Raw genomic sequence first — 25,647 nt, 5'->3', positions numbered from 1 at the left:
TCTCTTACTTCTTCACAATTGGAACTTCCTTTTTTCTATAAAATCCTTCTTACTGACTTACAGCAAAAAAGATGTATCAAAAACACACAAAATCGAATTCTCAAGAAAGTATTTTCTTCTGACGCTATTAGTACTCTTGTTCTAGAATCTAGATAAGGAATTACTATTATTGATAAATATCACCCCCTTTCGACATTTTTCTTGACAAGAAGTTGATGAAGTATATTTTCATGATCTTCACTCCTTTTCGCAAACTAGCTGTAGTCACATTCCTGTGCTACAGAGTACGGTCCTTGATCTCTTATCCGTTCTGAATGATGACTGCTTAGCCGATCCTGATGTTATTCCCCTGATAGTATTAAAAATTGTAGTAATGTTTTAGTTGAACCTTACGTTCTTATTCAAACTTTCTCTTAAAACAGGCAAATTTACCAGTATATGGAAGAAGTCATTTCTAACACCAATTTTCAAGAAAGGTTACAAGGCGGATATTACAAACTAAAGGCCCATTGCAAAGCTTTTTTCCTGGTTGTTTTTGTTCTGTTATATGTAATTAATTTCAAATGTTGATTATGTTTTGTATTTTGTGCGTGTGTTAGGCTTTAATTGTATTATTTTCTTATTAACAACTAACACATCCACTTATGATGAGTCTCTGATCTTAGTTTGAAGCTTACTATAAGCTAACTACTTTCTGAAGTGTAAAAATAAAACGCTAACTCCTGGAAACCCTAAAATAGTGTCAATTTGACAGCTGACGGACATGACTAAGTGAAAAAAACTTTGTACAAGATATACTATACAAATATTCTACATTTTCTAAAACTAAACAAATAAATATCATTTGAAATGTTTGTTAAGAGATTTTCCAACTTGTCCCTCTAAGGCTGTGTTCATCCAAACGAATTATTTTGACAGCAATTACGGCTGCTGTTCCAGTTTCAGCTTTGTGTTTATTGTGTTGAACCATGATTAATTCTGAAGGTAATTAATTTTTCAGTTAACACCAATTTGATCGTCTAAGGTTAACATATGCGGTATAACCCATCGACACAAAATACTGTTCAAAAAACCCCATTTTTAAACCGTGATAACAAAGTCACACGTTAAACAACTATTTATCCCGATTCTATTCTGCAACGAAAATCTTATACAACAACTTAACAATTGGCCAATGTATTTTGCAACATTATTGCAACAAACATTTAGCCGCTCACTGTCGCGCCATACCTATAAGTATATCTTAGAATCAAACATCATCTCAAGTTGTGGTGCTCCAATTCTATTCACCTCGTCAGAATCCTCACGATCTTCATCACTTGACATGTAACATTGCTCCAAATTCAAATTCTAGAATTTATCCTTTAGACTGACTTCAACTAAGTTAAGAACAACAACAATAGCAACAACAACAACAACAAAACTAGATGATGATGACGATGGCAAAACACTTTCGGCTCATCTGTCATCTTAGAAGGAGATCTGAAGAGAATGAAAAATTTGCGATTTGTTAAAAACGTTCTTGTTTTCTCACTTTTTCTGAGTAATTTTCATCGCACGCTTCACGAAAGGTGTTCACGATGATTAGCTTAAGCGAACAGCCCAACGACCAAACTAGCGTAGTGCAGAAAAGCAACGGAGAACAACAACGCAAATATATAAACGACAAAACGTCGTCGTTGAATATACTATAGGCAATAGTGCAGAGCCGCCGCTCCGGCCCGAATCACCGACTTATAACCACGATACGACAATCACGTCTTTTGAGAAAATCTATAAAGGTAGGCAAGGTATATAAGTATATGCCCGTAGAGCCTATAGCTCTTGAGAAGTGCCTCCAATCTATTCCCCCAATATAATAGAACGGAAAAGCGTTGCACTTGTGTCACGACATTTACTCCAATAGCCCAATCTCTAAGTGGAGATCATCATCATCATCATCATCTTCGTCGGATCATCGTTGTATATAGCATCAAGGAGTTAAGAGTGTCCTAGTCGGTCGTTTAATCTGCTATCTCCTTGCAGTGCAATGCGGCCGTCTGATGTAGACCGCCACTCGTGATCCCGAATAGCTGATATGTGTATTTGTGTGCCGAATTGGCAGGTAAGATAGAACCCCGCTGCACTGCCGGGACTTTCAATATCCAAAGGGAGAATCTTCATCCCATCGGAAGACATCACCACCGCCGCATCAGCATAGGTCTCAGCTAACAAGCTTATAATACCCGACCAATAACTCTAGGTGAGGAAAATATTGTTCATGGAGTGTCAACTCACCAACCGTGGTGGTACACCAAATTGACACTTTGAAGGTTGCTTTTCAACTACATCGCAGCACTGCAGACTCCCAGACTCGTTGACGATGAAGAAAAGCGACGACAACGATGATCAAACGAAGGATAATATTTCTCACTGATGCTTTACTTCACTTGACTATAAAGAAGATGCTCGGCATCATTTGGACTTAAGCCAATTCAAAATAAATATAATAAAATAGTGCTTCACTCAACTTTCTACATCTGCATCATCTTTCTTATAAGTTAATTGTCGCCAAGGCATGACGTGACATTTTTAACCATCACTAGCGGATTGGGGCATGACTGTCCGGTTCGTTCGTCACTTCCGTTGCGTCCGTCGCGTCGCGACCATTCAGTTGGCCGGTAAAATGCATAAATTAAATTTTCGGGACTTTTATTTATGCGATTTTTGAACGCAATGTGAAAGTGATCTTAATGATCGAATTAATAAGTTTGCTTGCACAGGCGGAGGACAACCTTTACAGAATAATTAATTCAGCTTTTTGGGGGAAAAAATTAAATTAAATATTTGTCTGCGTCAAAATTTTGATGTAATACATGGTAATTAGACCGGAAGAATACGGTCAAGTTGTGCTGAGGAATATTAAAAAAAGGACAAAACTATACGCAAATGACAGAAAAATAAATAATATTCCTTAAAACATTTTTCATTTCTATTCTTCGAAAATATTATTGGTCATTGGCATTCAGGTATTAGGAGGGGGAGGGGGAATAATTTTTTTTTTTTTTCAAATTCTTACTATTCAAAACTGAGCAGTAACAAAAATGTCCTAAAACTAATAGAAGATTTTAAATTGCCATAATTGCCCTTTTTGCGGAACTGTTGGCAAGCCTAACAATAAAATAATCGAGAAGTTGTTGATATTTTAAAGTTAAAGCGAAACGCAATAATTTTCTTCTGAAAAGAAATTTGTTAACTACCAAAAGTTTTGAAACATTATTTAACTTAGTAAAAATTATTCATTAGCAGCACAGTAAATCCCCGTTGAAAGGTAGAGCGAAACGTCAAAGTTTTTGTTTAATTTAGAAACCCGCTTGGTTTCATTTTAAATTTTGATGACTATGAAAAACAAAGAGAAATTGAAAACGTAGAATAAATTTGTTGCTGCGTTTAATCCTTTTTTCTTTTTGCTCTTAAGATAGATTTTTCGGAGTTCTGCAAGCAGGTTTTATTGTAAATGCTCTGTTTCCAAAACACACTGAACTGTTAGGAAAATAAAACAAGCATAATCGCAAATCAGTCTTTTTCTTCCTTTCTTAAAGTGCTGACAACTCTTAACTTTAAAAAAAATGAGATTTTAATCAACATTACGATTTGTTCCGTCAATTTGTCTGTCTTCGCCCCTAAAGCCTAAATTATTAAGTCTATTGAATTAAAATTTGGTTTTAGGATTATTCACTTCAGGCGTTTTTTGAGACAAAATAAATAAACAATTTTGTGATCAAAAATCAAAAACTCCGAAATGTCTGTAAGGATTGTTAACAAATACATATGTAAGTACATAAATGGCGGAAACTTCAATTTGTACATTTATTCCATTTGTAATTTTTAGAGACTTTTTATGACCTTCTCAATGTTAAGTTTTGTATAAATTTAAACTAATTAGCATCTTCATCAAGGCCAAATGTGCATCCCACTGACGATCACCGCCATCACCGTCCTCCGTCACTTGCAGGTTCAAAATTCTAGTCTTCCACAAATTGCATTGCATTAGAGTTCCAAACATCAACAACGAAAAAAACAGCCTAAATGCCAAAATTGCGTTTACAAAGTCTATGAAGTCTTATAAACCAAGTCGGATCGGATGGATATCTTCCATCTTCAATATTTGTATAAAAGCCTTAAAGTCACCACCTTTAGCGAGCTATTGGCAAAGTCCAATGCCAAAATACGTACGTTCGGTCGGTCGGTGGGTTCCTTTAACATTTCTGAGTGCCACAACTTCGCATAGATTGATCACACAGTCCAAAAAAAAAAAGAAGAAAGAAAAAGAACACAAGCTGTATATTAAGTTAAAGCGAGATAGAGAAGCAGAGTCTTTCCAAGACTGTATAGAACTACGAACGGCCAAAGCTTCCTTTATGAATTAAGACATGGGAAAAATTTGTAAGACGCTATCGGGAACCATAATAAACAGTATTCAGCCTCTGCAAATTGACTATTGCTCCCACAGATCGCGAGCTTCTCTTATCCGATGTGTGTGCCCTTGTCCATTGCCAACAGCACCATCACTAGCAGCAGTAACAGCAGCAGAAGCAGCATGCCAAGAAGGCTCCTATATAGACACGGCAGCATGCCAAAGCCAATGACTACGACGACGACGACGCCGCCGCCAACGACAGCATCCTAGTCGAACAGAGAGTGTTTCAGACGAACGAAAAATGCCAACTCTAGCTCAAGTCTCTGTCTCGCTATACACTTTAAAGTAGGAGGAGGAAACTGTTGGATAGACCTACCTATCTATGTGGAGTGCGCATGGGATCTATGAAAATGCAAAACGCAGGTGGGTCGCGCCAGCAAGGTCGGACTACATTTACATGCAAAAAGATCGACTCCTCTACTTTTTAGTAGATATTGCTGCTGCTGCCGCTGCCGAAGTTACATTTATACAACACACATGACTTAAAACAGCAACAACAAAATATTCACCAATCCGACACACGGAGCATGTGAGGAGCAGAGGTCTGGGCACATATTCGTTGGCCTGGACCTGGACTTGGACACCACCACCGCCACTGCAACTCTACCACCCTAAGGCCATGACGTTATATACCCAGAGATGAACTTGCCGACAAGACTCAGAGTGAAGCCGAAGTTAAAGCTGAAACTGCTGCCGGCTAACGACTACGACTGCGGAGTACATATACGTTCTTATATTGTGCGGTTGTGGTAAAGACGAAGAAGAGCGCAAATCTTCAAACTTGATTTCATTTTTGTTTCTCTTAGTTTGTTTTATTTTTTTAATAGAAGCAAATAGCTCGATAAAACAATTAGCGCAGGAGTCGATGGATGAATCAATAGGAATTTGCCGCAAAGGAAGGGCAAACATTTTTGTGGTGGGCTATCGCATGTTGTGGACTCTGGAGTTGGAGTGGCCGAGTCGATGTGGCACGTTTGATAAAACATATTTTGTTGTCTCGAAAGGTTTCACTTTTTTGGCGACGATGATGGTTTTGAGTTTTTTTTCTTCTAAATTGATTTGATGATTTTTAATTACTGCGAATCTAATCGTCTGCGTCACAGATAAATTAGCGCCGCTATTTAATTACGCATAAGTGTCATAAGCACACACGCAACGTTAATGTGGAAAATTATTAGACAAAAGTGTGTGGTTTTACGCTAACATAACTTCATATATTTAATATATGGCATCGTGCCTCCCACGTCATAAATAACATGGCAGATGCAACACTGAACTATTTTCGTTTTTCATTGGTGTTTAAGTGCTTTGCAAAATTTTGTGTGGAGCAAGGGGTGGACTTCAAGCACATTTCAATAGTTCTAAAAAAATATTGAAATACTTTTAGTACAAAATTTAGTGCTATTTATCCTTGATGCAGATAACTCAAAACAATTAAATGTTATGGGTATCAGTCCTAATGTTACACTATTCGACGAATAGCATCATCTGGAATTCTGAAAAATTTTATCGACCTAGACAAATTATAATTTGAATTAAAATTTAAGAGTAGAGTTCCAAGGACATTATTTTATTTTAAACTGGTTTAAATCGGGAATATATCGAATTTCTTTAAACGTGTTGTTTCTGATTTACAAATGAAAGAAATCGAATTTTTATTTTAGATAATTTTTAGTATATAAGTTGAATACTTCAAAATATGTCAATATTCCAAGAGAACGAATGTACAACGTTTGTTTTTCGATTAGTTTTCTTAATGTTCTAAACGTTATTACTTCAATAATCATACTCGATATTGATACACAGGAACTTATTTTAAAAACAATCATTTATGAATTTTATCTTATTATTTGATAAAAGTAAATTACTATCTCATGTCTTTTCGACAAATTACTCTTTCAAATCACAAAAGCAACGGGTGCATAAGCTCAAGCATTTTGGTACCTCTGTGAAATGCCATTACGTTTAGAAAGACTTCAAAATATCATTTCATATTTTATATGTTCAGCTTAGTTTCTAAATAATATAAGTAGTCAAACATTTTCAAAAATAAATTTTAAGAGAAAACATTTAAGTTTAGTAAATAGTAGCTTCGAATAACTTTATTACATTTTATTCTGACAAGTTTTTAACTGATTTTAGTATTTAGTCTCCATATAACGACAAAACTTACAAATTTTAAATGGATTATAAGTTTTTGAGCAGAAATATTTTCTTACAATTCTACGTTGTTTTGAAAAAAGCTAACAAAAAAATAGGTTTTTTTAAATATTTTTGGAAATTTTCTGAAATTATAACCTTATTTTGTGAAGAGGTCTTACAGAAACATTAGCCATCAGTATTTATAGTTCGTTAAACCGTTTTTCTGAAATAAACTATCAAAAACTGTAAAGGTGTGTCCAGATAAAAAAAAGGTTTTGAAACATTTTTTGTAAAATCTTTAAAATGATTCCGAAACGACAATTTTCACCAACTTCTTGCATTGTTTTAAAACTTTTTTTAAATCGAAAATTTTTCGTTCAATTTTTTGTTTGTTTCAATTTTGGTTTTAATTATTTGTTTTGATTAAATTTATGAATTAAACTCTGACAACACTTAAATAAAGGAAAACTCTTGAAAAATATACTTAATTTTTGAAAATGTATGACTTGTGAATCTTAAAGTGAGTTCGTATTTTTACCAGTATACTCATTAACTTTAAGATTTTGTTATTTTTATCTCGAACTCTTTTTCAAAAATGTATGTCTTATCTCCCAAAGCTCAAATACATCATAAATGCAGTAACTTTAGTAGCTAAATAATAATACGGGCATTAGTTATTTCATTTAGAATATTATCTGTCTTTCATGTGTTTCAAAAAATCTGTTCTTCATATGTTTCGGTAGGCACGTACTACAAACTTGAAAGATAGTGTGTCACACTCCATCATTCTTCTTTTAATTTAATTTTTTTTAAACTAACATCGTGCTTATGTTAAAACGTTTATATTTAACACTATGACACTTTGAAATATTTAAATGTCTAGAAAAAAATGGATATCATATTTTAAGAAATGTATTACTAATAAACAAAAATGTTTACTGTTTAAAGAAATGTTTATGTTACTAATAAGTGCTTTATTCAGAAACCCTAGATCTGAAAAAAATCAGCAAGAGTAATTCTACACAGTGCATTTAGTTCCCTTATAGTCCCATGCATTGCATAGGCACCTTTAACAGGTTTGTACTTATATTTAGATGAATTATGAGAAATATTAATGTAGCTCACCGCTATCAAAGGGAACTTACAATATTTTCCGTCTGGAAATATGTCGTACACCGACTGCACCATAGTCTAGCCTCTGTCTGACAACCCCTTCTCTTTTAGTTGCGAGGATGAAACAAATTGGCACTTTGTCGTCTGCAAAAATACATATCCCACTGCCATATGACACTTTATGAAAATTGTAAAATACCGTCCAAACTAAAAACCATGATCCACCATAAGTCTCATAATATGATATGAAGATGATCATAGCTACTCTTCTCAGCCTCGACCTCTTTTAGCTAACGGCGACGACGAAGAAGGCGCAGGGCATCCACAATAACTTATTATGACGACTTCCAATCTCTCTAATGCTTGAGGACAAAATAAATTGTATTTCTTGGGAAAATTGCATAATGTGGAAAATGAGAAACTACCAAGGAATCAAAAGGTCTCCTGCTGTCAAAATATTTTACTGTTTGATGTTGAAGAGATGCTGTGATGTTGCAACATATTTTGTTTGTATAGATACTCGTAGTTTATGCCCCAGAGAGAAAAAGATTCAACAATTTTTCCAGATTTTAATTTTAATTCGGCCCAGACAAAGATGTCTCGGTCTAGAAATAATAATTTCTTTGGTTTTTAATTTTATATCATTTTTGTTCTTTCGATTTTGTAGAACGCATCTGTTCGAATATTGTTAACGAGAAACAGAAACAGAAGTTGTAGAACCGAAGTTGTAGAGGTTGAGGCACACGACAAGATCGAAAGTCTGGTCTGGGTGTTTATTTTTATGTTTTTTGAAAACTTTATATGGGTGGTACACAGTTTATATGACAAATCTGTTGAATGTTACGCTTTGGGCTATATGAAATGCTATATGATTTGGAAAATACTTTGAATTCCATATTCTGGATAATTTTGTTTGATGTGTTTTTTTTTTATTTTTGAAACAGAAAAACATCGTTTTAATTTCGATTAAGATATTTAACACAATTTAAGAATTCATGAGTCATTAAAGAAAAAATGTTTGAAAATGAACAACAAAAAATACTTTATTTGACATAAATAATGTGATGATGTAGGAGTGTGAATCAGCTTTTTTGGTGAACAAGGAAAGAAGGCTGAAATGCCAGCCAGCGGCACGAGATCATATTTGATCGATTTTAGGTATTGGATTCCACGAAAATTATTTAGATATTAACTTTTAAAACTTAGTTTTGGGGCAGAGCTTAATTTGCAGTTTAGAAAATTCTTCCAGTTCTCTCATGCATCTTCTTACAAATATATTTTTTTAGCTAGGTTAACGCTGTAATCCTACATTCAAATGGACAGATTCTAGCAGTTACTTACTCTAAGATTCAAGCAGTTCCTATCAACAAAAATCAAGATTAAAAATTCTTTCAGCCGTTCATGTCGCTAGAGTTATATTACTGAATATAGTTCTGACGTTATTGCTCTTATCTACAGCCATGTACTAGGATTTACAAGCTAGAGACTTGACTTCAGAATCTAGATTCTGCTGTTGGATTCTTGCAGATAGATTCCAGTAGTTACAGAGACATGAACTTTGCTTGTTCCAAAAGTAACATAGTAGTTATTTGCTTGCAGCAGTTATGTTTACTTCTAAAAGTAAACATTTTATTCCAGTAGCTCGTTATAAAGAGTAGGTTACGAATAGATCGGACTTAATGCATTCAACTTTCTAGATTCTTATAGTTTTGCAAATAAAGTCCAGCAGATCCAAACCAATTGAAATCTAGCACACATTTTTGAAATTATTTCGGTTTCATTGCAGTGCAGTGGTTACATTTCAGTGCCTACTACTGCTTGCTTCAAGGTTGAAAGTTCATCAGAAGGAGATAAGTTGGATTATCAAAGGAGGATTAAAACGGTTATATAAAAAAAGTTGCATTTTTGATGAAAGGCTTAAGTTTTTGTAGTAGTTAGTAGCTTTGTCAATCGTATAACATTTTTTTATAGATTGAAAGCTAGAAATTTGTTTTTAAAACAAAAATTCAACAGATTTTAGCAAGAGTTTAGAGCGTCTGAAGTCTGGTAGTTGCTTTCTAGCAGTTATGTTCTTATAGCAATATTGGAGCAGATATGAAAAACAAAGTTCTATTGCGTACATTCCTAGAATATATTCCCTAAATGAATTGGATTCTGAAATTGTTTAGTCCTTAGTAAAAAGTCCAAGAACTTTGATTCCTTTGCCCCTAGCTTAATTTTAATTTAAAAATTCAAGCAGTTTCATAAGAAAAAAACTGTATAGAGATGTTCCAGAATCAAAAACTTAAATTCTGGAATTTTAGTTATACTTATCCTGTCTGTAATTATAGGGTTTCATTTATATATGTTTTCATATCTGAACCATGTACCAAAAGTAAAAAATAAGCTTAATTTTAAATGTTCATACTTCTTTATTCATAGTTCTAATTTTTAGTTCTTAAAAGCCTAGATTAAATATACATATACAGCATAAATACCACTACAAACTAATAGTCTAAGCTTTTATTATATTTCAATTCAATTTTTCTTTTAATTTTATTTTAATTTTTACAAAACTTAATGCAATTCATGTTTTATTCCTTCAATAAATGCCAACGTATTGCTAAGATATCCTTTGATATCTTTATTTTTTTAAATGTTTTTTATTTATATAAATAAAGGATATGTGTGTTTTTAATCTTTGATCATCGGTATACATTTTTTAAAATTGTTTTTCTTTTATTTTTCTTAACTTCAGCCTTTGACAAATTCATCATGATGAAAATTCTTTTTCATTAATGACGATGACAAAGATTGTTGTTGTTGTTGATTGTTAAATTGCTGCTGATGACGATGTGATAAAGGTCCATTCTGATTTGTTGGACTTTCTTGTTGAGGACTTCTTGAATTCTTCTCATCTAAAGATGGCGATTTGCTAGGTTGACGGTCCATGTTCGGTAAAGGTGGAAAGTTGTATGGAGCACCTAGGAATGGACCAAATCCCATAAGATCGGAGTACTTCTGGGCACTTCCATTCGGGAATGGGGGTGGTGGGAGACCGGGGAATGATCCAGGTGGAAGATCAACAGGCTATATACAAATATAATAGTTATTTTAGGATCAACCCTGTGTGAAAGAAATGTGTACCTTTGGTTGTAAACCATTGAAGAATGGTGGTAAATAGGGGAAGAATATTTCTGGTCTTCTCGACATAAGTTCAGAATCTTGATGTGTCCCTAATGGAGGTAAATTAGGCCTATGCATCGGAAGTTCCAATGACATTCGACGACCTCGTCTTGATGCTGGATTCGTCCACATATGCGTTCCCATATGAACCTTAAATCAGAAAAGAACAACAAACACTTGTCATCTGTGTGGAAATTACCCCGGTTTTTCTTCGATTAGATGATTTTTCCGAAATAATTTTCTGATATCAGAAGCTTTCTGTTTCTAACTCACCTTAAGATTTCCTTTCGTGGTGAAAGCCTTCTGACAGACATTACACTGAAATGGCTTATCTCCAGTGTGAGTTCTCATATGGATTTGCAGGGCCGAACTGGAGCTGAAATTTCTTCGACAAACCGTACAGAAGTGTTTATTGTTCGCCGGTGGTTCTTGGGCGTTTTGCTGAAGTTCTTGTTGTTTGATTAGAGTATTGGGTGTGAATTGTGATGAATCCGATGACGATGATTGATGCCTGTGATGTGGTTCAGTGGGGAGTGAAGAAACTAAAAAGGAAATTTATTGATTGGAGGACATTTTTTTGCCATCTCGCGTTGGAAAATTTCCTTACGGAGTTGCATTTTCATCAGTGAATGTTCAGCATCACCTCCTACATTATTATTATCCGAGGTCATAGTTGAAGATGAATCTCGTCCGGTAGGAGATAATGGTGGTATTTGATTATCGTGATTAGTGGTGGTTGTGGTATTGGTATTGGTGGATATTTCCGATGGTGGTTTTTGACTCATTTCTATGTGAGCCTCATCGTGCGGGAAATTATTTGAATTTTGATTAAGCATAGAATCCTCAGAATCGCGACGCAATCTGTGGGACAAAATGTGGTGATGGAATTCCTCCTGCAAAAAGAAAACGAAAATTTAGAGAAAGACTAGACGGGGAAATCTTAACATCGAATCTCTTCGGATTTATTTAGTTTCTCCAAAATGGTTATTTGTCAAAGAGTACGACCAATTCGAGAATTATTTATGAGAGACAGAGACCATATCCTTTGCAGTAAATAAATGGTCCAATATCGATGTATTAAGAAACTTTTAAAAAGTTCACTAATTTTGTCGTTTTAAATATTATAATAAGCCAATGCAACATTAAGCAGCCAAATTCGTCTTCCACGAAAAAAGAAACAGGTTGAGAAGAGACTCCATGATGTGCAAGTGGTAGAGAGACGAACTCATGTAATCATGTTGCAGTTCTAAGATCTAGAGTAAAAGTTTTATCGAAATGACATGAATTGGTCCTAAAACGGACTGCTTTTTTAACAGAACGGTCTGCAATTCAAATATACAATACAAATTAAAAACGAAGACTTCAATTTCATTTTAAATACGAAAAATTGTTTACAAATTTTCATTGTTGAACATTTTTTTGAAGATTTAAAATTAATTTCATACAAGTGCAAATCTATATCTGTCCGGCAAACAGCATGACGTGATACCATAACTTACAAAACCAAAATCTAGATTGAACGGTACATGCACCATCTACCACCGCCGCCGCCGATAGATCCAACACTAATCCTAAAACATGCCGTTCATGTTCTTTTCTATTCTGTTCTGAGATGTAAATCCTAAAATGTCATAAAACATTGTCTGCACGCATTGTGATCTTGGTAATTATTTAAAATTTTCGATTCATTAAAAATTTCTATCGAATATATGCGTCGCAAGTAGAGTTAGGCCCACAGCCCACCCGACGAACACACTCACGTAAAATTCACAGCAGACACTCTAGACACACGCACGCTCTACAAAAGATTCAAAATCCCATTATAACAATATGATTTGTCTCCTAGTCCAAACCCACTCCTCACTTCGTTTTGGATCGGTTGCAGTTATATTCCAACAAGTGAATTATGTGTAATATCCCGCCGCGCCATAAAAGTATTGTTGCGAATATCACTGCTAGGACATTTAGGCTTAAACAATGCGCTGCAGATGTAGGTACAAATCTCCTAAGTTCCAAACAAGAAGAAAAAACGCCAAACTAGTGGGGCTTATGGGAGTACCATCCCCGTCTTCGTTCTCGTCGTTATCGGTCTTCAGGCTTCGGTCGTTGGAATAAATTGTGTCTGCGCAACACAAAGAATTTGGATCATTTCCAAAGAATCTCTTCTATCACTTTTATTTGTTGTTGGGTGTTTTGTGTTATATTTTGACTTGAAAATAATGAACATTGTCATTAGTCATAGATACCAGAGATGATGGGATATTTCATATTGTAGACGGCATTAACAATACATCAAAAAATATAATATCGTATTTATATGACATGGTGCGGTACGGTGCGTTGGGGGGCCATGCCAAGTCCAGTTGTTGTTTTATTTAATGGGGGAAAGGGTAGTTGGTGGTGCTAATGGGGTGGCCAGCTCGGGTTTTTCCTCAGAAGGATGTTGCCGCAACGCATATGCATCTTGCAGATGAAAAGCGTTTTATTGTGTTTTCTTTTTGTTTCTCAAATAAATTTTGCTCTAGAGATATTAGATGAGGTATAAGTATGTGCATAAGTTTGTTCATATTGCAGATTTTATTTTTATGTTTTTAAGATTGCAGACAGACGACAATGCGGCGGATCTTAATCGAAATTTAAATGGAAAATAATATTGTGGAATGAAAAGTATTTAATGTGCAACATTTTTTGGGATTCTTAATTTTGACTGTATGAAGACAAAAGGCAGAATATTTATATGATTTTGCATTTTTAAGCAATAGAATAATTTTGAAAAATTCCAAGGTTTTGGTATTTATGCTCGGGGAAAAATTATTATTAGTCCGTCTTTTATTTTACTCAAGAAATAAAAACGTTGCAAAATGTTTAAGAGTACAGTTTTCAAACCTAGGCAAATATTTATTTTTTCAAAATAGGAAAAATTGTATGAAATAAAATAAAATAAAATAATAAACGTTAAATAAAATAATAAAATTAAAATAAAATGTATACAAAACATAACAAACATAATTATAATGAAGTGAAATTAGATTAAATTATAAAACTAAAATGAAAAAAAAGAGGCTGGGATGCAACGCACACTCATAACTTCCCATCCAGTCTGTCGATTTTTCTGCTTTAAAATGTTTGCAGTTTTACGTGTTTTGCTAGAAATATTGTCAGCTTAATTATTCTAAAAAAATTAAAAATTACCAAAAATATTTTGCTTAAGATGGAATAGTTTGATTTCAAAATCTATTTTTGTTAACGAGATTTTTAGTCGAAAACCAATTTAGTATAGCACTTGCACAATTTAATTTTTGAAAACATAGTTGATTCGAAAATCTGTTTTTACCAAATTTTATTGATTTTGTTTAGGTTTTTAATAAAAAAAAACTGTTGATTCGATTTTTCGAAAAAAATTTAGTGAATGTTGAAAACAATATTTCTCATAAGATAAAATTAATTTAAAGCCTGTGTCTCAAAATTTTGAAAAGATATTTGTTTTTTTTTTTTAACCAAATGTGGAAAATTATATTTCTTATAAGATAAAATTAGTTTGAAGCTAAAATGACAAATTTTTAAAAAAGGTATTTGAGTCAATTCTTACCAACTTTTAGCAATGTTCTTTTTTAGATTTTTATTTTTTATTAACAAAACTATCAATTCGAATTTACTCAAAATTTTACCTAATTTAAGCAATAATATTTTTAAAAGTTGAAATTAGTTTGAAGTTAATGTTTCAAATTTTTGAAACGATATTTGAGTCAAAAATCAATTTTTCTTAAAACTGTTAATAAAGTTTTTGGTAGGTTTTTATTTTTTGTAAAAAAATATGTCAATTCGATTTTTCTCAAAATTTTAACAGCTGTCGAAAACGTTATTTTTCGTTCCACAAAATTGTTTTGCAGATAACATCATTTTTTCGACCTGTTAAATTATTTTTTTTTTCAGTTTTTTGATTTATAAAAAACCCTTAATTGGATTTTTTTTTCCAAAAATATACTCCTTTCTTTGGTATCTTGCAAAATGTAATACAAAATGTATTCAAGTCACTAGAGTTATAGGTTCGTGAGATATTTTGATTTAACCAACTTTTTGCATCTTTCTGCATTATTGTCTGTATGACAAAATTTAATTGAAGTCAATTATTGAGAAGTGGAAAAAGAACTCTTGTTCATGATAATTTTTACTAGATGGCAATTTTTAGAAAGCTGAGATTATACGTACATCGTATTCCTTTGAGAAAACCAAAAACTAGACTTTAATTTAACGCTTCATGAAATTATTTTCATCACAAACAAACTCAAAATTTTAAACTTATTTTATCCCTTCGTACTAATGATATGTTAAGCTAAGCTTGTTTTTTTTTTCTAACTTCGCTCATATACTGTGTAATCAACATTTCCATATTTAGATTTTGGTCATATCAAAATTGATCGCATATCCAACAATAACAATACCTGTAAAACAAACAAAAACTAGAATTTAATCGGTAGAACTTGAGTGTAAGACAATTATTGTTAAGTTTGCTAATTTAAAAGAAACATATTTTTTCGCCTACGAAGTAGTAATGTTTACAAGAAACTACATGGCTCGATAAAAAAGATATTGATTTATTTAAAACTTAAATAAAAAACAAAGTAGACTAAATTTGAATGCAAAATCTAAACTTGTATTTTTTTTACTTAACCACACCAAGGTGTAAAACTTTGGAACGTAACCAAGATGCTGAGTAAAATCTTTTGTCTCCTGTCTGCGAAATTATCTCCTAACAACCTTTAATTTTTGAAAGCTGAATTTTAAATTTGTTCCAAGCTCTTGCGCCTCTCTATTAGCAAGATTTCAAACGATATGGACAAAATTCAATTTAATTTGAGGTGTTTTTTTTTTTTTAATTTGAACTTCATTCTTTTTTTAAGATTATACAATTTTGTCCATCCATTGTTTCAGACAATTTTTGAAGTCATATTGTTTGTTCATGATCTTTTTCTGTTCAAATCTTAAACAATTTTGGACGAATATTTTAAGTGGAAAAAATCATTTTAAATTAAAAGTTATGTTATCTTTGTGCTGGCAACTCTTTTTCAAAATCTTAAGTTCTTAAATGTGTTGCACGTTGCGTCTTTTCTTAAATTGATTTTTTTGGTATTGGTTTTAAACCTTTTAAACACAAAAAAATACGTACTTATAAATCTCGTTGATTGCCCCAGATTTTACATATGACTAGCATATATTTCTTGAGAACATTCCCTCCTGAAGTTAGGCATGTAATTATTAATTTTAAAGTTATTGGTCAGTTATTAAACATCAATTATCAATGCATTACAATTTTTGGAAGTTATTGTATATGAATTTTTCTTCTGAAATCGACCTCTTTTAATCCACTTTGTTAATGGGAACTTAACAAAGTTAAAGGTAGTAAATAAGTATTAAAGCTAACTATATCTCTCCAATCGAAGTTTGATAAGATAAGTATAAAACACACGGAAAAAATGTCTAGAGAAATTGTATTTAGAATATCTCCCATTGTTCTTCACTGAATCTAATTAAATACATATCTTCCCATCCCTTCTCGTTATAAGGATGATACAATTGATTCAATTCATTGATTGAGGTAAACTGTTTACTTTGCATTTTGAGACTCCTTTCATAACTGATAAGATAATTATAAGATAATTTTACGTACAATTTATTCCCAACACAATAGCAACATCCATGTTCTAAGAATTGACTCTGTCTTCAGCAATTAAGTCAGACGAGTGTTTTTATCTTCAACTTCGATATAAATAATAAACTTGTCATTGCTAGAACTAAATATTTCTCTGTCTCCCATCTACTACACAAAAATTCATATCTTCAATTTAACAAAATCAAAATTCTTCCATCGTATCATTGCCAAGTTCAGAAATGCACTTGAACAACTTAATACAAGAAATTACACCAAACAACTCTCACGAAAACAACACGCATGTTTTTCTGATCTTTAAAAGTAAGAAATTTAAAGAACTTCCAACATTGACTTTAATGTTTTTGTTCACTTCAACTAAATTCTGTAAATTTCAAATAACCTGTTAAAGCATCAATAATGCTCTATTACGCCTTTTTAATAATATACAATGTAATTAAAGTAACAAATATATATACATATATGTATAATTATTTTTGAAATCAACTTCAACACTCTTTATAAAATATTATTATACTAAACACTATTTCACTATTCAGTATTTTTCACATATACTCTTATATAATCTTGTAGAAAAATACCAAAGTGAAGTTCTTGAAAATCCAATGCCCCCGTGGAATACATTTTTAATTAACGGCCTTACTAATCACGTCCATCAAGGCAAGCATCATATACGTATACAAGTTACTCAATCAACAGGGAATTCACAATAATTATTGTTACAATTCTGGTAAAGTGGTTGGTTATGTTTTGGTCCCGCAGGAGCAACGTATCCAAAGCCATCCAAACAAGGAGGCTGTGTTAAGTTTGTTCGAGTGCTTATGGTGGGTGCCACTATATAGAAATTATAGCAATGTGGTTTGGTAAGTGTCTATGCCTAACTTTACAAATGGAGTTAAAGTTGCAGTTGAAATATACGAAGACTATTCCAATGGTGCTGGAATCCATTTCTACCCTTGTTCTTCAAGTTGCTTCGAATACAATCGATTTCTCTTATAATGTTTGAGTAATATTCGAAACATTATCAGCCACTCTAATGAAAAGGCAGTTCTGAAGAACAACTTTAAACAGAGAACCTTAGTGGAATTCATTAAAAAGTGGCATCACTGACACACAACTCAAACCCCCTTCACACTCTTTACAGATCATCAATTTGGTCTTCTTATTCTTTCTGGTAATTAATAATCTGAGCTCATAATTTGTTGGTACATGGTGCAAAATGGTTGCCTTTTATGGTCTTACACAAAATAATGCCGACAATTTTAATTAATACAATACTTTAACTCACATAGAGTAATTTCAAAAAATAATATTACGCACTATGGATGCGGTACTATACTTGAATATATACGTATTTTTATAAGAGTGAAGATAGAAAAGACAACTAGATTATATGGGCAACAAGTACATTCCATTCAGGATTAATTAGACATCCCTTGGGAAGGGCCAGGCGGCCGGGCGAGGCCAAGCGGCAAGCACCACAATGATGGCGGCAAGCGAATCAACAACGACAACATCAACAAACAATTGATTGACATGCTACATGCGTATGTGCTTTGTATATCAACAAGTTTTTGATGTTATTTTTATTTATATATTTTTATTCCGCAACTCTCAAGTAATTAATGTTTTTTTTTTGTGAAATATTTATAAACAAAATATTAAAAAAATTTAACTTACTTTTGTTGCACAGCCTTTATCACAGATGGAGCACTTGAAGTTATCCTCTTTGGTATTATGAGTTCGAATGTGAAGTTCGAGTTCAGTTGGACTTGGAAAGATGAGAAAACATATGTTGCATATATTTGCAGCACCACGAAGACCAGCTAAAATGGAAAATTGAAAAATACCTTGATAATTTAATAGGAAAATGGAAAAAAATTTCACAATAAAAGTGGGATATTGAAGTAGTTTCGAAAACAAAAACAAATCTCTATACAATTGAGCCCCACACATTCAAAATTCTCCTATTTTAAAGTCTCAATCCCAAAATTCACAATTCGTATAACTTTTCACGTTGCAAAATTTCATATTGGAAAAGATTTTGCGGAAAAAGTAAACCTAGCTATGATAAAACAAAGATATAGGACCACCTAACAATCGTATAATTTTTATATTTTAAGAAATAAGATATTCACATAATCCTAATTATTTCTTTCCAAAAAAAAGGAAAAGTAATAGAGACTTTCTTGGCTGATGAAAAATTAGATAAATTAGCAATTTTAGTTAGGATATTGACTGAATCCCCGAAATTTTATTCAAAATCATCGATCTCTAAATTGCTACATAAACCAGTTTTAAAACTTTTATTGTTAAAGTGTTGATTACTAACATTCGAAACATTTTTAAATACTTAATTTCATTTAATTGGAATATTGGACATTTTTGTCAAATCTGTTAAGAGTCAGCTCTTGGTGCTAAGCATGTTTGTAAGCAAAAAGTCAAGCACTTGTCTGAAAACAATAATTAAAAGATTCAAAAAGGTTTAAGCAGAAAAATCCCACATAACTTCTGTAATCGAAATGGAATAAAATATGTATGAGTTGAATGCGGAATATTGACATAATTCCAAAAATTTGTGACAAAAAATATTCTAAATTTAATTCAAAGAAAAAAATACTCGCATACACATACAAAATGTTGATAGATTCATCAGACCTCGCGACATTGAAATAATTCTCAAATACAAAATACCAATAAATATTTTTCGAAACCTCAAAACTAAAATCGTTTAGTTTAAGAATCAAAAAACAAAATATTTCACAAAAGAATCAAACTAGATCTTACCATCCCAAGAGTAGAAGACCTACATAATTATGGTCTTTCTAACTCAAATCTAAATTGGATATTGGCTACCTAAATACCAAACATTTTCAAAAATCGTAAGACAAACCGAAATTCTATAAAAGCTGCAAATCTTCTTGCTTTAATCAAAATACAACTTTAAAATACTGAATGAAGAATATTTGTAAGGCTCAGATCAAAAATCTGCAAAAAAAAATTGACAAGCATAAAATTTTCAAGTTAGAGCGCGTTATTGACACATTACCTAAAATAACCCAAAAACACAATTCTCGTACATTGATTAAAAACCCGTAAATATACGCAAAAACCTAATATCCCCAAATAAGAATGCCATCGAAAGATGGGATATAGGGTTTTTTATTTGCTAGAGTCGGAGTTGGCTTAGATTTTCTTTTATGCGGTTCTTTTCTGAGTAAAACAAAACATTGAACTTTTAACGATTTTCAAATTTTTGAAAACCATCGACCCTACAATAATATCACTCGATTAAGACCGCAAATAATTCCTCCCCACTTTCTGAAAATAAACGATATACATTTTTTGCACTCACTAAAAGTTCTCTGACACATATCACATACACTCTACGATGACGTCTGTCACGAACAACAGCATGTTGTAATAGATTCTCAAACAAGACAGCCTCATGATCATACAACCAAGCGTCTATAATGTGACTTCGACATAACGAAACGACTACAATACGCACTTACGCTACAGATCAATTTCTGCCTGTTTGGATGTATGTGTTTTTTTTGTATGCGCGTACCAATGAAACGAAATTAATGATGAACTCTTTTTGTCTGTTACCTTTGACCTAGAGAGCGTAAAAATACCAAATTAGCGCACCAAGTGTGCAAGCATTAACAGTGATATAAATGTTGTCGGATACCATAATTCAATTGGACCGATCGCGAGCACAAAGACCCGACAGTGATGATGCTCTATAGAAGCTAAAATAAGTATTTGAGAAGATTCCAATTTCCCAAATTAAATCAAAATCAAGTGTGTGTTGTGTACTCTCGGCATGGTCGTACGTCGCGTCGTCGTTGAAGTCGTCCTCGTCTTGGTCGCAGAGCGGCACGAAGCGTTTTTAATTTCTTTTGAATGACATGAATTTATGGCTTACTCAATGGGAAATGGTTAAGTTAAGAAGAAGAAACTCTTTTACATACATATCCACACATGATGAATATCCATGAGCATTTCTGAAGAGTTCTGTTCTGATGAGCGACCAGTGGCGTGGCGCAGGGAAGATTTCAATCTCAAAGCATTTAGCAAAATTGTATACCGACCTACCTACAAACGCTTGTATATTATATGGGCGAATATAGATTTATAGCTTTTTATAGACACTGCATTATGTCATGGTGATTGAGAAAATGACAGATGGAATCTTTTGCAAAAGAGTCTTTTGCTAAATACTTCATCAGAGTTTTGCAGAGTTTGTTGGGTGTTGACTGAGGCTATCGGAAATGATTCGAATAACAGAAATAATCTGTTTGCTAGAGGATTCGCTGCTACCGGATAGATAGAGTCTTTTGGAGGAATAGTTTTTTGACTTGTGCTATTATACTTCCTTAGGTACTTGCTTAGATGTTTTCACCTTTTAGAGCGATTAAATGGATCTTGAATTTGTTGGTGAAGTTTAAATATTCCAGATAAATAAATAAAAGATTTAAAACAATTTAAGTAAAAAGAAATTCTTTTTTTTCTTAGCATCTTTTTTAAAATAAACCATGAAAACCTACGATACTGTCCCGGGCCCCATCATGGAGAAACATTTGTTTTATTTTTTTTTTCTTAAAACGCACTCAACGAAAAAAAACGATAAGAAGTAGCAAACAGAAGAAATTTGAGGTACACACCCGAGTGCGAAAACTTTGAACAAAAGGCTTTGCAAAAATTCTGGAGAGAACAATTCTTTATTTTTAGACAAGAAAGTCAAGCAAGGCTAATAACTCGGCTAAAAAGTGTAATATTCGCACCTTTGCTTTAAATTAAAATCTGACAATTCAAGATCCTTTCTTGGGCGCCATTTAAAACCAAATAAAAACTTACTACGTTTTAACTTAGATGCAATTGTGAACTCTTTGTTTTTTTTACTGTGCAAATGCCCCTGAAGTAAAAGAATATACCAAGAAAAGTTTCTAATACTTGAAAAAATTCAGTATAGAGTTTATATACAGGGCGCCATTTAAAGGAAATTTTTATATTACAGGCTTCTTTAATTTTTTTTATTTTCTTAAAACAACGCACTCAACGAAAAAACTAAAAATTTTCCGAATTGAAAAGAAATTTGAGATTCGCACCCGGGCGTCACTTAAGAGATTATTCTAAAATATTCCCAAAACTACATTACACACTACTCAGCCCATAAATGTACAGGGTAGAGAACACAGCACCTTGAGCGACTAGACTTTGTAAGGTGATAACAACACAAGACATTAATACAAGACAGAAGGACAGAAGAGAAAGAAGAACAGACAGAAAAGACACATGACAACAGCATGCTGTAGGTTTCGAGACGGTCCCCCATCTGTGTACTAACCACGCTCATGATCGATGGGAACCAAAGCTTTATCAGTGACTAGTTCGTTGCCTATTCCCAAAACTTTAAATTAAAGGCATTGGGAAATCTTTATTTTAAGACAAAAAGTTCAAGCAAGGGTCGTTACCCAGCTAAAAAGTGTAATATTCCCGACACTGCTGTAAATTGAAATCTGACATTCCAAAATGATCTTTTCTTCGGCGCCATTTAAAACCAAATAAAAAATCTTTATTTATTTTATTGCGAAAATTCCTCTTAAGTGAAACAATATGCCAAAAAGATTTCCTAACACTTTGAAACATTTCTTAAAGATTATGTCTCGGGCGCCATTTAGCTCAATTTGTTTCTTTTTTAAGCATACTTGGTAACGCAGATTAATACTTGACTACAAAACCCTAAAAATTAGAAAATTTACGCAAATGGAAAGAACTCTTTTCAAACGCGAACAAACTAAAAACAGGTATGAATTTCTTAAACTTACCAATTATCCCCAACGGACCGAACGGCATCATCGGAAATTTCGGTGGACTTCGATTCTCTCTGGCCATTAGCAGGAAATTAGGCACCAAACTGACACCCGTATTTTCTGAACTCTTTTCACTGTCTGCCGACTTTGCTGACAAATCCATTACACCGTTGTTCTCATCCGAATAACTACCACCCTCCGATTCATCATGGCGCTCCTTTTCTTCCCGATCACGTTCACGCTCACGTCTCTCCTCGCTATTCACCTCATTATTCGGAGACTCTTCCTCACTCACCATGGTGAAATCATCGAAGTCACCCTGCGACGATTCTGACCTCTGACCCGAATACTCCGACTGTGAAAAGTCCATATTATCTGATGTGCATATCGATCTGGTAGAACTTTGGTCCTCGGCCGCATTCGACATCTCTATGTACTTCGCTCTATCGACACCACCTCCGTCGCCATCGTCGAGCGTGTGTATCCGAATGTGTTGCTGCAGAATTATGCCATTCGAGAACTTCTGGTGGCATACAGGACACTTGAATTGGCTTCGCATTGGCGGTTTGATTTTGTGTATGCTCATGTGCGCTTTGAGATTGCCCTTTGTGGCGAAGGCTCGACCACAGATCCGACATCGAAAAGGCCTTTCGCCGGTGTGCGTTCGGATGTGCATCTGCAAGGAACTCCGACAGGACATCACTTTCTGACAGAATATACACTGATTTGGGTCGGTGAGCTTGTTCTCAATGTTGTCTACCAGTTGCTGCAGCTTGGACGTTTCAGAGGTCTTGTCGATTTCTATTAGATCCTCCCAGGACTTGTCAATGAGTCGTTCCATCTGGGCTAGGGAATACTCAGATGGTATTTGGTCGAGGCTTGTAGCCGATCCTCGACTCAACGAAGATCGTCGCGATGTTTTGCACAAGTTTTCGGCCCCAATTTCTTCTGCGGGTATTTTTGGTGGAGGTGGGGGGTGGGAATCTCTCGGCTCTCTGGGACTTGATGGCCGCTTTCGACGATGATTGGGTGGAGGGATGGGAATGGCTATTTCTTTCTTTGGTTTATCATCGACTAGGGGAAGCACAACAGGCTCCTCGTCGTCTTCTTTCAGAGGCTTTCGGAGGTCCTGCGCCTCGGTTTGCTGCTGAGGCTGTGGTTTCTTCTCAATTGATGGAGGTTCCTTCTCCCTATTCGGGGACGAACTCACATGGAATGGAGGCATTTGGACGAATGGAGGGAATGGCAAGCGAATGGATGGATTCCCACCGGACACCGGATAAGGAGGTGGGGGATATTGCTCGGGGTTCCCAGACGGTGGCATCATCATTGGTGGAAATATCTGAGTGTGTCGTTGGTAGTGCACCTTCAAGTTGCCCTTTGTCGTGAATTTGCTACCGCAAACATTGCACTGAAAGGGTCTCTCCCCGGTGTGCGATCGCAGGTGAATCTGCAGAGCCGAATAGGAACCAAATATTTTCCCACAGTATTTACAACGATGCTTGAAAATCTCCCCTCTACCCTGACCGTCTTTTCTAGAGTAGTCATACTCGTCATTCAAATGATTCGAATGCACGCTCTGCGAGGCTGAGTCTAGGACCTCTTCGGTTCGTCGCTGCAGCATTTCCAGGCAATTTGGCTCGTTGGGCGGCGGTGGAGGGTCATGATTGGTGATGATGCTCGAGGCAAATGATGAACTTATATCGCATAGGTGCGGCTGAAATGCTTCCGTGCATTCCGGCTTTTCGCTCTCCATCGCCCTCACCCTCAGGCTCAGACTCTCACCAGTGGACTTCGCCTGTTCCTCTTTGATTTCAGTCTTTTCTTTCTCTGGGATTTGATCAGTGCTCTGATGGCAAGTTATGTCCCCGTCATCTTCCTCCTCCTTAATCGTAAGTCTTTCATCCTCGTCAGCGTCAGCTTCAGCGTCAACTTCAGCATTGCCATTACCATTACCAGCATCATCATCGTCATTTTCATTGTCGTTGTCGTTCTCGACATCCTCCTCCGTTCGGTGCTTTAACTGTGATTGCAGGTGCTGTATCAGCTGCATCTGCATGAGCTGCTGGCGCTGCACGTTGAATATCGTCGATTGCACCACTGCCAGATCACTCACTGCCTCGTCATAGTTCTGGGAGTTGGCTATGGCTGTGGCGGCAAATTGAGCCACAGCCACCTTTGTGTGTTGGAGGGCTTCGAGGGCAACATGGCCGGTGGCCGGGAATCGAGACATCACCGATAGATCCAATGCCTCCTCCACAACGACGCCACCATCGCCGCAATCACCTTCGTCCTCCTCCTCGTCACTTGGATTGAGGTGTAGGAGACGTGAGTCTGGGCCATCGCTGCCACTATTGTTATTCCGATCTGGGTCATCTTTGATGGACGATGGCTCCGTGGCGTTGCCTCCGGCACCATTGCCACCCCTAGGACCTCGGTAATTAATTCGGTTGTGAAAAATGGAGCACATCTTGCTAACGTTGCTGCTGCTGCTGCTACAACTGCTGCTGCTAACTCGCAAGTCTGTAATTGGAAAAGAAAAAGGAAATCGTTTAGCGTTTTAGGTATAGGTACTCGCACGGATGCATTTATTCGCAAAATTAGATTGAGCAACAACTCAAAACTCTACTGAAGCTTTAAATACATCATAGTCAAGCTTCAATTTGGTCACATAAGTTCCGATTTCCAAGTATTACGCAGTGTTATGATAAAATACTTTTTGAATATATGAATAGGCTGTTTGTATGAATAAGTTTATAGCTAGCTATAGACGCGAGAACTCACGATAAACGTGATAAACGGTGTCGCATATTATTAGGTTACTAATTTTATTATATTTTGTTTTTGAATTTTTTATCTGTATAATTTCGATTCGGAGGTTTTTCGACTGAATCGTACCGATCTGATCGCCAAGGTACGGTTCAATAAGATTATTGTTGGAAATTTGCTTAGTTTATTTATATAAATCAGAAAAATGTTATTTATTGAAATTGTATAGTTTAAATTTATTATTTAGGCTCTGTATTGTGATTTGAGAACAGTATACATATATTTATTTTATATTTGTTAGAATAACTGATTCTTGGGATAAATTAGGAATAACTGAATATATTTTTTGAAAGATTGGTATTGATATCGGTTATGCGTTGATATGACTTATGAACAATGAAATCTTTCCTTTTGAGGTTAATAAAATCCCTTAATCATGATGGAAAGTTTTGAAGTTCTAGAAACATGTTTTTTTTTTTATTTTGTTTCAAAATTAATACATCCAAATAGTT

At 34.4% G+C, this 25,647-nt stretch overlaps 1 protein-coding gene across 2 annotated transcripts in view; it reads right to left on the bottom strand.

Moving 5' to 3' along the window:
• Positions 1-10,129: 10,129 nt before the first annotated feature.
• LOC129952515 (homeotic protein spalt-major) overlaps positions 10,130-25,647 on the bottom strand; it is a 34,634-nt gene continuing 19,116 nt past the window's right edge. For both annotated transcript variants that reach the window (XM_056065126.1, XM_056065125.1), the window contains 6 exons: positions 22,382-24,889; positions 18,228-18,373; positions 11,487-11,772; positions 11,153-11,421; positions 10,841-11,029; positions 10,130-10,783 (listed from right to left, as the gene is read on the bottom strand). In XM_056065126.1, the coding sequence (XP_055921101.1) occupies positions 10,448-10,783; positions 10,841-11,029; positions 11,153-11,421; positions 11,487-11,772; positions 18,228-18,373; positions 22,382-24,836 (3,681 nt within the window). In that variant the 5' untranslated portion in view covers positions 24,837-24,889 and the 3' untranslated portion in view covers positions 10,130-10,447. The remainder of the gene's footprint in view (positions 10,784-10,840; positions 11,030-11,152; positions 11,422-11,486; positions 11,773-18,227; positions 18,374-22,381; positions 24,890-25,647) is intronic.

The sequence above is a fragment of the Eupeodes corollae genome, chromosome 3, assembly GCF_945859685.1.
Source record: "Eupeodes corollae chromosome 3, idEupCoro1.1, whole genome shotgun sequence".
Lineage (NCBI taxonomy): Eukaryota > Metazoa > Arthropoda > Insecta > Diptera > Syrphidae > Eupeodes > Eupeodes corollae.
The sequence above is the reverse complement of the archived record's forward strand: the minus strand, read 5'-3'. Positions and strand labels throughout refer to the sequence as shown.